The following is a 13,176-nucleotide window of genomic DNA, read 5'->3' as shown; positions in this document are numbered from 1 at the left end:
CCTGTAAAGGTCACTGTGTGCATTTACGGTAATTCGAGGTACAATGAGAACTGCGCATGTGTATAGAGAGTGAGTGTGTAATAGATGTAGATGTGACAGGTGAGGAGAAGAGATAACCACTCTACCGACTTTTGTATACTTTCCTTTATTTCCCTTTCTATTTGTGACCAGAATTGAATGTTTATTTGTATACTTTTTCTCACTCAATCCCAGAGAGTGACATTAAAGTCATTTTATTAAACCCGGTGAAAATACGCCATCTCCCGTCCATCTTTTCCTTCGACACCACATACTGTTTTTCTCTCTGGGCAACAACATTTAAACTTTGCGTTACACGCCTCAGGCAGCGTGCGATCCCGATATACATACACACAGATTTACAGTATTTTAAAATGTCTGTCTTGGTGAGTATTCACGCAAACATTATCTGTTATGTCTTAAGTGAACATTTGGTTAACTGTTGGGGAAAAACATCTGATGTGTAACATTATATTACATCCGTTCAGTACAGTAAGAGTTAATATATAGGCTGTCTGTCTCAATGTTAATCAAATAATTGTGGTATTATGGAAAAAAAAGTTGAATCTATATCTTTCCTACAGATATTTGGTTTTGACTTGGTGTGTGCCAAGTTTGGTGGTATTACCTGGGATTTTAAGGTATGGTTGCTAGTAGGGCTGGGTATTGTATGGAAGTAAAATAATGCCAAATGTTTTTGAAACAAAAAGCCTGTTGAATTGTACTACTTGAAAAAATATGCATTGCATTAACCCTGCTTGTATTTTCATGCATTGTATTTTTAGGGTTTGCATTTTTATGGTCTGAAATTTAGCATGGTTGAATATTTAAGCTGTGAATATTTCAGTTCAAAACATTTCAAACACATTTTCATTAGTAAAATTTCAATTATCCATATTCACCTTTCATTTTCACTACCAAAATATTCAAACGGATTAAAAATACAACCTATAATATTCAACAGGCGGGTTTTCTGTCCATTTTATTTCGCTTTCAAATTCGCTTCCACAAATTCAGTGGCTCAAATTCGACAGTAAATTCAACGTTGACATCCAGGAACTTCAGGGAAAGCAGTAGATTACCGAGCATAATCTCCATCTGCTGTTAGTCGACCTCACCAGCAGGGGGTGCAAGCCCGTGTTATTGACGAACACCAGAGCAACAGTTAGTACAAGCCATTCATTCATAAAAACTAATTTACAACAATGTAAGTGTATCTGTGATAATTATGTTTTATGTGAAATTCAGTGTCTTCACGATTACTTTTCCTGTGTAGCCTACATGCATCTCTACCATGAACGAGATTATAATGTTATTCCCCCGATGCGGATATATACAGATCACATGTTACATTTGAGTTTGACATATCTATTGGTTGTTTAGTTGCCTCTCTGCATAGCTACTAGGGTTTCCCTCAATACGTCAGGATTCCCCTGCTGGACATATAAAATGCTTAACGTGACTAATACAGTGATATAAAAGACCAAACTCGCAGGCAAGCAGAAGGACTCAAAATATGAACTTTAAGCGCAAAGTTTAAAGCTGAGCGCTTCTCAGTGATACTGGCATAAGTTGGCTTGACATTGGACATTCGCACATTTAGGGACTGTCTCTAAAGTTACATACGACATTAGAAAACACGTTTCTAAATTCAATAGCATTTGAAGAGAACGACTTGCAGTCATAACACTAACTGTAAAGTGTTCTTGTAGGTGTCAGGCATAATGCCCAATTTATTCAAATAAATTGAAGTTTGCTATTGAAATTAGAAACGTTTAGGCTTGTATGACTACCAATGCTAATTTAGAGACTATCCCTAAATGTCCGAATGTCACGCCAATTTTACAATTAGTTATTTAGCAGACGCTTTTATCCCAAAGCGACTTAAGTTACAGTTAAATTAACAATATAGGACAACAATATGAAAGTGATATGACCCTTCCCCTCATGTATGTAGGAATATTAACATGTATTCAGGCATACTTCCCCAATAAGGTGCGAGTTTGGTCTTTTATATCACTGTATTAGTCGTTTAAGCGTTTTGTCCTGATGGAAGGGGAATCCTTGAGTATGATGAGGTATTGAGGGAAACCGATTATAATCCCGTTCATGGTAGAAAAAGTTGATTACATGTAAGGCTACACAGGGAAAGTAACAATGAAGTTAATAAATGAAACAAAAACAGCTTTTGTGCCTTTATCATCTTTTCTGCATATATACAAGATAATCATCACAAAAAACGTAATGCATACTCAATTGTTGTAAATGAGTTTTAAGAATGAATGGTTTGCTCTAACTGTTGCTCTGGTGTTCGTCAATAACACGGGCTTGCACCCCCTGCTGGTGAGGTCGACTAACAGCAGATGGAGATTATGCTCGGTAATCTACTGCTTTTCCTGCACTTCCTGGATGTCAACGTTGAATTTACTGTCGAATTTGAACCACTGAATTTGTGGAAGTGAATTTGCAAAGCGAAATAAAATGGACCGAAAACCGACTGTTGAATATTATAGGTTGTATTTTTAATCAGTTTGAATATTTTGGAAGTGAAATATGAAAGGTGAATATGGATTATTGAAATTTTACTAATGAAAATGTGTTTGAAATGTTTTGAATTAAAATATTCACAGCTTAAATATTCAACCATGCTAAATTTCAGACCATAAAAATGCAAATACAAAGAAAAAAAAAAAATACAAGCAGGGTTAATGCAATGCATATTTTTTCAAGTAGTACAATTCAACAGGCTTTTTCTTTCAAAAACATTTGGGATTATTTTACTTCCATAGTATTGACACAAATTTCACAATTCGATTCGATTTTGATTCACAAGCTTGCAATTCGATTCGATTCAATATTGATTATTTTAGATATCAGGTAGGGTACAATACATGGCAAATTCTCAAGGAAAACAAATCTCTTAACTAATGCTGTAAACTATGGGATTCAGTTGTAGCCTACTAGGCTTCATTGGCCTACTATAATATTGAAGGTAAAAATTAACTGATTTGTATACAAACACTTCAATTACACTTTTATTTATTTTTATAATAATACATTCATATGAAAAATAAACATTTAAATGATGGCTGTCATAAAAACTTGCCAGATTTATTCAAACATGCATTAAATATTGAAGAACATTAAGAAATATAATGAATATGTTATATGGTGCATATATTTAGCAAAATGCTAGAGTTAATTTTTCTAGCTGACTAACGAGTTCATGGTCACTGGATATGTTTTTTCTGAGGTAAATGTGACGTTACATGACATTGTTTGCAAGCTGTTTTACTGAGGTATTTCCTTGGTTGAAATATCGAAATCCGTATCATGTTACATGTAATCCCTCAATCAGTAAGTAGTACTCTTATCTTTTAACACACTTTCAGATGCTCATTCATGTTTATTTTGCGCTGTAACTGGTATTATTAATGCAGAAGAGAAGATCATGTGCGCTCTGCGCTGCTGCTTCTCTTGAGCTGTGCCAGAGCGATCTCACACCACAGCGCCAAAGCGGTATTTGTGTTTTTGAATTTCGTAAGAAAATAGACGTAATTTGAAATCTGAGACTTTGTTTCATATCAATAGTAACAAAAAACAAAGATTATTGTGATTTATTGGATGGGATGTGCGCTACAATGTTCTATTTATTCATCAACTGAAAATAGGATGACTAGCCTAATCGAGTCTTGGGATTTAAGAATCGATATCGATTCGTAAAATGAGAATTGATTAAAATCGATAAATCAATATTTTTTACCCAGCCCTAGTTGCTGGGTGATTTTGTTTTGGAACTTTCAGAAAACTTTTCTCAATATTGACTTTGCTGACTTTATTGACTTCAAACAGGTATATCTCAGTATTTTTTTTTGTCTGATTCCAAACAAATCATTTAACATTTTGAAGGTTTTGTAATAGAGAATATGAAAATAAAAGTAACACATTTTTGAAAATTTGCTCATTGTGACAAATATGTTTAAATAATGTTCAATCAGTGATGATAACTTCATATCGGTGCCCAAATAATTTATATTTTTTTATGGAGCAAGTGGAATAAAAAATGTCTCTATGACTGAAGCAAATAATCATATTATTATTACGTTCATCATGGTAAATCTCTATATCCATTATGGTACCTGTTAATTTATTATGAATGATAATTGTGAGTTGTAATATTTCTGAACATTATTTGTGGTATGCATTAAGAGGGTAGAGCAATACATTAATGTACAGTCTAAGTCTTTGTGAGAACCAAAGCATCATCTCATGACAACCACAAAAAAAGGCTCTAATGGAAAACTCAGTCTTTCTAAAATGCACATCAGACATGATGACTGTTACTGCTCAACATACTTGAGTTTGTCCAGATGTTTGAGTGTTTCAGAGAGCAGCTTCAGTCCTGAATCTCCTGGGTAATTGTAGCTCAGATCCAGCTCTCTCAGGTGTGAAGACTTTGAACTCAGAGCTGATGCCAGAGCAGCACAACCTTCCTCTGTCACCATACAGCCAGATAACCTACAACAAGGGTTCATGTTAGTATGCTTCATTTTTAGAGATGTACAGTTAAAATATAGGCCGGGCCTCTACTTTTATCTCATTTAATATTCCGTTCGAGTTAAAAAAAGTGTCAAAAAGTTCCAGTTCACATGGACTTTAAAGACATTAGCAGTGACAGATAGAGTTTTTAGAGTGAGTTTCCTTTTAATGGATTTCATTTTACTAAATGTGTAGTTTCTTTAAATGTGAATGGTCAAAAAAAGAGGCGAAACCTTATTGTAGAGTTACCATAAAATTAATACAAAGTGTTACGATTGTTTTCGTACTTATGATCTGTTTTATTTTTGTTCTCAGATTCTGATTGGCTTCAGATCCTGTTAGTCCTCTGGGATTCGTTCGTCTCCATGACGCTCTGCCGGAAGCTGGCTATAAAATGCGACGCCAGCTGTCTTCAAGGGTGCGGGGGCTTTGGTTGGGCTTTGGTTGGGCTTTGGCTGTGTGTGCGCGCGCGCGCCCCTCTCGTAGATGTTCATTATGTAGCCCATGTTAGATCTGTGTCCCTCATTTGTTGTTAATTTGTTTCTTTAGTTTTGATCTGTTGTTCAGTTTATTTTGATAGAGTTTGACCGTGTGTCCTCGTGTTTTCTTACGAAGAGCTAGCTAGAACGTCACGTGACATACATCATGCTACATAGCGAATGTTATGTATTAGTTCACTAGTTTAGAGAGTGTTGCCGTGTTGTAATTTTTGTTTGTTAGTTAGTGGAGGTAAGTTAAGGGGTGCTTTGGCACGCCGAAGATGTTTCTTTTTATTTTTCTTTTGATTTAGTGAGGTTAGATTTCATGGTTGTAGTTAGAGGTGTTTTGTTTTATTTAGTTCTTTGATTTTGGCAACACTCGTGCTCTTCATTTTCATTTGGTGAATTTCATTGTATTTTTCTTTATTTGTTTAATTAGTTATATTTGGAAATATTTAAAGTTTATTTTTCCTATATTGTGTTTATGGGCTGGGAAGAATAAATCACTTCATAATCCAATTTCTCCTTTATTATTATTACTACCACTGTTTGCATTGCTACTTTCTCGAGATATTGAGTGTCAAAATAAATGTTACTCCCTTAAAATCCTTAGACACAAATTAAATCATATTGGGTCGTAACACAAAGTATAAAATATAAAGTATACAAGTATATAAAATTACAAAATAAAAATTCATCGATCAGTAATTTTTTTACTTTTAATACTTTATTTAGTATCTGCCCATGAAAAGGATTGCTAAAAACACCTATGATTCTTATGTTCACCTATGTTCCAACAGAATATTGTAAGTGACATATATGCTGCAAAAACCACATAAATTGCATAATATTTATGTATTTTTAATCATATGTGTCATATAATTCCTACATACAACTAAAGCCATATAGATTTTCATGATGTAAAAACATAAATAATGCTAATTTAATATGAATGTCCACCATATCACTTAAGACGTGTATAAAACACAGTGCAGTTTACCAATTATTATAAGGCTGGACTTCACTCATGCTCTTGCTCTTATCTTGTACTAAGTGGACCCCTATGCCTATAGTCAATCATGGTCATATACTTTATAATCAGCCTTAGATGAAACAACATTTAAACTACACACACAAGCAAACAATTTAATTACAAAAAAATTATTAGAGTGTATTCTACAAGATACAGTTGCAAATTTCACATATCAATTGTTTTCAATTTTAAATCCTGCATCACCAGATTTCATTTTCATTTGTGACAATTTCTCTCAACTTTATCACAGTACCAAGTTTAGTATACAACATTTCTATTCTTAACCTACAAACATAAAACTTTCCTAAATGTCGAAGTGATTCTTATGCGCATCACCACCAGAGTTCATGTCACATATACAAAAATATATTCCAGCCAATTTTCAACATTTTAATAACTATTCTAGAAAACTATGTAACCAGGTGGAAAGTTTGCCAAGTCAACGGTTTATCAAAGCCCTGGGTTAAATGAACAGCACCTATGACGTTTTCTAGTGCTTTTCTAATCCATTGATGTAATGTTACGATGGCCCTTTATAAGAAATGTCACTGTCTGGAAGTTTTGCGAGAGTTGTCTCTGAGCAGCGCGATTTTCCAACGTGGTTTTGGATAGTGCTCATTGGAGTGTTGTTCACAATTGATTCCCTAAAAGTGTTTATTAGTCATGTGAAGGCATGATTCATTGAAACAAGTAGAATGTTACTTTTGTTTCTTCGTCATGTGTTCCAAATATTAAGGAAAAGTTGTCATGTAAAACTCATATAAGACTTTTTAAGTATTCATATATGACGAGAAAATCCCCTACAAGTTGTATGTGTGCTATTTAGTATGAAAGTGGCCATAATCGGTCTGATTTTGTATAGGACATGTATTGGGCATAGATGAAACACAGAAGGTAATTCTGGCCGATTTAAGTGAGGAGGATATATGGTTGCTGTATATGAACCATGCAGGTTTTTTTCATATGGGTGTACTTTTACTCGAGTATGATATGTAAAGTACAGATACTTGATATGTGTACTTCGTCCACCACTGGTAACAGGCCTCAGATTTAAATTTATTCATGTATGATTTAAATGTATTGCCACAATTGACTCTTTTCATTAAATTTTCACATTCCACTTTAATCGCCACAGTCATAATACAATGTGTTTAATAGGCCTAATTCAGGGTCAATTTTTGCATCCTTGTCTTGAATTTCTGGGGCATTTTTGTTGATTTTGGTGTCATTTTGCCTCAAATACCCACTAATTTCTATCCCTGTACCAAACTTAGAAAGATATTAGTTGGATAATGTCTAGATAAATATCCAAATGTGTATGGATTCATACAACTCTTCAGCCATTTACATGACAATAATTAGCATTACATGATTTTGACAATGTCATTATTATTATTTATTCGCCAGAAGGCAGCAATCTATTTTTTTGAAGTTTGTGTATTTTCTTATACAAATAATGGTGAAACAGAGGAAATTAATAAGATATAAATTAGTGAAAAATTTATATTTTTGTTAATACTGCAGAGAAATTAGTTTTTTCATTTAAAAAAAAAGATTTTTATGTTTCTGGTCAAAAATGACTTTTAATGACTATGACTACAGCCAAGGTTTGACCTTTTATAATAAGCTTACTGTAGGTGGGTTAAATCTTAAAGACAGAAACAGCCACCCACGGCTAAAAATAACTATTGTACTTTAATGTTTAATAACTTTTGAAACACTAATCCAATCTGTGTGCTTTATAAAGTCTTGTAAAGAGGAGATTCACAGCGTTTTCTCAGTTGGACATTCATCGATAAGTCACATTGATAAGTCAAAGAAACCAATGCGGTTTGTTCCTCCGAGCCAAATAGGAACGACTGTTGTTGCTTAGGCCCTCCCCCATCCCCAGGTTGGTTGAAACTATCATCTACTCAACCAATAAACATAGGTTTTGGTCTTTTGCACCATCAATTAGCATCTTTCTTTGAAAATTTGAACTGATGCAAAGTGAAAGTAGTTGCGTGAGTGTGTGCATGCATAGGCTATTTGTGTGCATGAAAACAAACATAAAATAATAGATTTCCATGAGAGCTCTCTCTGACAAATCAAAAACAAGTATAAAACTGCTTTACACATCAGATGAGGCGCTGAAATTTTGGTTTTTAAATGATTCACTACACAATGTCCCAAAAAAATTGCGTTCGACAGAGATAACTGGAACAGCCAAGAGTTCCATTTCGTATTTGTAAATACTTCTTATATAAATTGTGAAAATCAACTTTGCTTCAGTGTTCTATTATTGGTCGAAAATACAAGTACTTAGAACTGCAGTTTTAACACTAACAAGAGTTCGAAAAGAGTGGGTATAAGCTTAGAGCTTAAATAGACAAACTTATACAAGCAAATGATAGACAGGTAGAAGTAATCAAACCATTATGAGTCTGGGCAATGGGTTATGGGAAATGTAGTTCATGGTGGAGAAGCTAAAGAGTCAGAAAGAATGTCCTCTGGTGAAGATCATGAATAACTGGTGGATGTCACAGAAATGAAGGTGACACAAATCTACAGCATTAATGTCTTAAAGATTTGGAAAAGGGGGAAAAACTTGAATTTCTAAAAACCTTGTGTCACTATTTTGGGTGACCCAACAAAAACTTTATTATTTCTGTTTGTATTTAAAATTATCCAAACACGAAGATGATTCAGACATTTATTTTAAAAAAAACAGCAACAGTGGTTAATGTAGGACTGTTCAGTAAATCTTAAGAGACAGGGCTTAGAGAAGGGTCATTTGTCACGGAAATATGTTAATAAAATGATAAAACAGTGCAGAATATTTTTTTTTTTACTTTTTGCCTCAAACTTTTGGACACCACTGTGTACACATTTCCAAGAGGGCAGTTAGATTTGAGGCATTTAAAATGATCCAAACACGAAGATGATTCATAAAGTTAGTTTAAAAAGTCAGAAAAAAACCAGCAACAGTGGTTAATGTAGGACTGGTCAGTTAAATCTAAAAGACAGGGCTTAGAGAAGGGTCATTTGTCACAAAAATATGTTAATAAAATGATAAAACAGTGCAGAATATAAACTTTTTACTTTTGGACACCACTGTGTACACATTCCCAACAGGGCAGTTAGATTTGTGGTAGGCTTACAGTGTTTCCTCTATGTTGATTTGGTAGTGGCGGCCCGCCACGGCTAAATTTCTGCCGCCACGATATATCAGAATAAGGCTGTTCAGTACAAAAGCTGTTATATATTCACGAGGCAAACAACCAAAATGCTATCAAACAATGTATTTTACTGGTGTTCAAATCAAAAAGCCGTCTATCAGCATGTCGGAGACGCGCGCTTGAGTCGGTGTTTGCATCCTTGAGAACGGTAAGTGATATAACTTATGTTGTCAGTTAATTTAAGCCTGATATTATATTAGTCTATAGTTCTTGCTAATATAAATTAAGTTAACTGGTGATTTTCGTTGTTTGTATTCTTCACCTGCTAGCTAAATTGCACGTGGCTGTTGATTGATATAATAGCGTCGCAGGGCTAAGCGATTGCTGAAAGCCCTTCCTCACGTTTGTATTTTAGGTGCATAACTTACATGCTGAAGTAGTTACACTGCATTAAGATAATCATGTAATTAATAGTGGGTTTATTATTATTATTTGCTATAATATATAAAAACTTCGTTTCCGAATGATAACGTTATTATTCATTTACTTATTTTTCAGATGAGTTTGTTAAAATATTTCTCTATGAAAAGGAAGACGCCTGATGATGAAGACCAGGTATGCTAAGTTCACATTACCAACAAGGTGTTTAAAAGTGCCATGTGTAAGAATTGAGGTAAAAATATCCAAAAAAAATTAGCTACACATATCAAAAGAATGAGAAGAAATAAGGGCGATGATGTCATTAAAAAAATGACAAGTTATAATGCTGCAGAGATATCAACCTGAATTAGCATGCTAAATTACTAGCCCCGGTCATAGTAGTCATAATACCAGTTTACCAGTTTGCCTGATGAAATATTAGACATGAGAAGTTCAGGTGGTGGATAGAGGAGGAAACCAGAGTGAAGTGCAAGTGCAGAGTGAAGCAGAAGAGCACAATGTGACAGGAGAGAGGGCAGAAAGAGAGGAGAGTGGAGGAGAAGATGGCAGCAATATACAGAAAACTAAGCACAGGGTCTCAGGCTGGGATCCTGCATGGGTAGACAAACCAAGGTTCCACCCATGGCTCTACCACACAGATCATGGCAAGTACTCAGCAGTACACCATATCAGGCATTTCTGTGATTTTCAGTCTAGTGTTTTAAAAATAATACCAAAAAAAAGATAATAAAAAATACCTTTTTTTCTTTTTTTACAGGAATGTTTTGCCGCATATGTCGGCACCATAAGCAGGCCCCCAAGCAAGGTGTTTCCAAAAGGCCATTTATAGAAGTAGGTTGCAAAATCTACAGAGTTGACTACTTAGATAGACATATGGCAACGGAGCACCACAAGCAATGTGTAAAATCACATGCCTTGTTAGCACAAGGTAATTTTAATAATTTTATTCAATAAAATTATGTCTGTTTTTGTTCCAACATCCATCAATGATAAGTATAACAGATATTGTACCTGCTATGCATAGGTTCTTCAGTTCAAGTTGCCTTAGACCCCATCATAATACTTGAACATGAGGCAGTTATTGGAGGATTCAAATGCCTATATCACCTAACTAAGAGAGAACAAGCACACCCCACAAACTATCCAGCTCTGCTGGATCTTGCGGACTTGCTGGGGTGTAACTATTTTGAAAAGCTAAAGGTGAATAATTATCACACTACTGTCTTAGGTTCATATTTACATTTCACATCAACAAATAAGCTATCTTAAAAACTCATAAAATTTCATGTATAATCTAATTTACTTTTAGATTGGAAAAAAGACCAACTACCGGTCTCACGTCATTATTGATGAGATGCTGGAAATACTGGCCAGAGTGGTTGAAGAACCAATTCTGAAAGCGATTCAGTCCTCTGTGGCTATTGGGTTGGAGGTAGACGAGAGCACAGATGTGTCTGTTAAAAGGCAACTGGATCTGCACATTCGGTATTAGTCAATTGAGATTACAATAAGTAACCACTGGACTGGAGTAAACCATATATGTTTGTGATGTATTTATGCATGTTTATTTTTCAGATATATGGACAATGAAGGGCAGCTCTTCAGCCAGTTCCTGGACCTGGTTAATGTAAGTGATGGGAAGGCTGTAACCATTGTGGCAGCAATAAAGGAAGTGCTGCACAAAAAGAGCGTGCCAACTAATAAGCTCTATGGGCTAGGAACAGATGGAGCTGCTGTAATGACTGGTAAAAGTTAACAAAGAGTCATTTAAGTTGCTTGAATTTGTTTTTAGTTGGCTTCAATATGAATTGGTTATTGCATGCCTTTGTTGTTTTTTTCTCTCTCTTTTCTTGTAACAGGAAGGTTGAATGGTGTAGCAAAGCAGCTCCAGGATGACTTCCCCTGGTTGATGCCAGTTGCTTGTGCTGCCCATCGCCTCGCCTTGGCATGCAGGGATGCCTCATCAGAGGTTCCCTACATGTCTACCTTTAGGGACCATTTACAGCAGCTCCACCAGTACTTTCAGAACAGTGCTAACAGAACAGCTGTTCTAAAAGCTGCATCACAGTCTTTAGGCCTTGATAACTTAAAAGTAAAGGTGAGAGAAAATACTTTCTGCTTTTAACAACAATTCTGGTCATAATTGTGTACTCCAGGTGCAATGGGTGCTATAATTCATCTTTTACACCACTACTAAAATATTTTTCAGCAAGTAAAGGATACACGCTGGCTATCACAGCACCTGGCAATTCTTAAATTGCAAAAGAACCTCAGTGCTGTCATGACTGCCTTGGCAGAGGAGACTGAAGTCCATAAGTGCCCAGTAGCCAAGGGCCTTTATGGTTTTTGCTGCACATACCATTTTGTGGCCTCAGTATACCTACAGGCAGATGTACTACCACACTTAGCCCGGCTTTCTAGGATTTTCCAGAGAGAGAAGGTCAACTTCCTGGCCATCAAAGAGCAGGTACTTTTAACATGCATCTCATAACTGTAAAGCAGTACAACTAAATTCCTGGCTGTTCAATCAATGCACATTACATTTAAAAAAAACTGCTGATGATTGTGAAACTGCCTTTATCAGGTTCCAGTGACTATGGCATGCCTGAAGAACATCAAAGGTGCAGGTGATACACAGCCCCCTGGCTCATTCTTGGCCCAACTGCATAGTGACCTTGACAACCCTGCAGGATTGGGTGCATTTAACATCGTCGACGAGGAGGAAAGGGAGAGGAGAGGTAGAGGCCAGGTGAAGCCCACAAGAGAGGTTCTTTGGTCCCGGTACAGGACAGAGGTACATTTGTTTTGATTGGCTGCTAAGTAGTATCCGTCTAAGAAATATATAATAAAATGACAGAGGCCAGTCTTAGTTTGATTGAAATGTTATTTCCACAGGGAGTCACTCAATAAAACTTAATCATTTTCTTTGTGCCCTGTTTAGGTAATGGAACCGTATCTTGATGGCCTTCAGGACAGCCTTGACAGAAGGTTCCAAAACCTTAATATCATGGGAGCCTTTCACGTGTTGGGGCCCCAAGCAGTCAAGGAGGACAATTCCATCAACTTTGAAAGCATCAAGACCCTGTCCACCAAATTCCTGCAGCAACCGGACAGTCATGCACTGCAAGAATGGTCATCTTTTAAGCAGCATATGCTGGCATTCAAGGTAAATTAGACACAATTTAAGTTCTTCAGAAACATGACTGAGGAACCCAGCTTAATCGCCTACTGTCTCCGTTGTAATGTTTCAGGATATGGACCAGCTTACCATAATGAGCAAACTAGCATCCCAGCACGATGAGTGGTATCAAATCTACCCCTCCCTCAGTAAGCTGGCAGCCATTGCCCTTACAGTGCCAATCTCAAGTGTCAACTGTGAGAGAGATTTCTCCACGATGAATAGGGTAAGACATTTCAGTGTTTTGTGAAATGAAAGATTGTTTGGCTATCAATATCCCTCACATCACTCAATTTAAAAAAAATCCTTTATAGGTGAGAACAGACTTAA

The 13,176-nt window shown here is 35.8% G+C and overlaps 1 protein-coding gene across 2 annotated transcripts in view; it reads right to left on the bottom strand.

Moving 5' to 3' along the window:
* LOC143738644 (NACHT, LRR and PYD domains-containing protein 3-like) overlaps positions 1-13,176 on the bottom strand; it is a 78,318-nt gene that overhangs the window by 31,335 nt on the left and 33,807 nt on the right. For both annotated transcript variants that reach the window (XM_077230685.1, XM_077230686.1), the window contains one exon: positions 4,375-4,536. In XM_077230685.1, the coding sequence (XP_077086800.1) occupies positions 4,375-4,536 (162 nt within the window). The remainder of the gene's footprint in view (positions 1-4,374; positions 4,537-13,176) is intronic.

This window comes from Siphateles boraxobius, unplaced genomic scaffold (genome assembly GCF_051911475.1).
Source record: "Siphateles boraxobius isolate OS27281-9 unplaced genomic scaffold, OSU_SipBor_1 15, whole genome shotgun sequence".
NCBI classification, from domain to species: Eukaryota; Metazoa; Chordata; class Actinopteri; order Cypriniformes; family Leuciscidae; genus Siphateles; species Siphateles boraxobius.
Note: the sequence above shows the minus strand (reverse complement) of the source record. Positions and strands in the feature narration are given on the sequence as shown.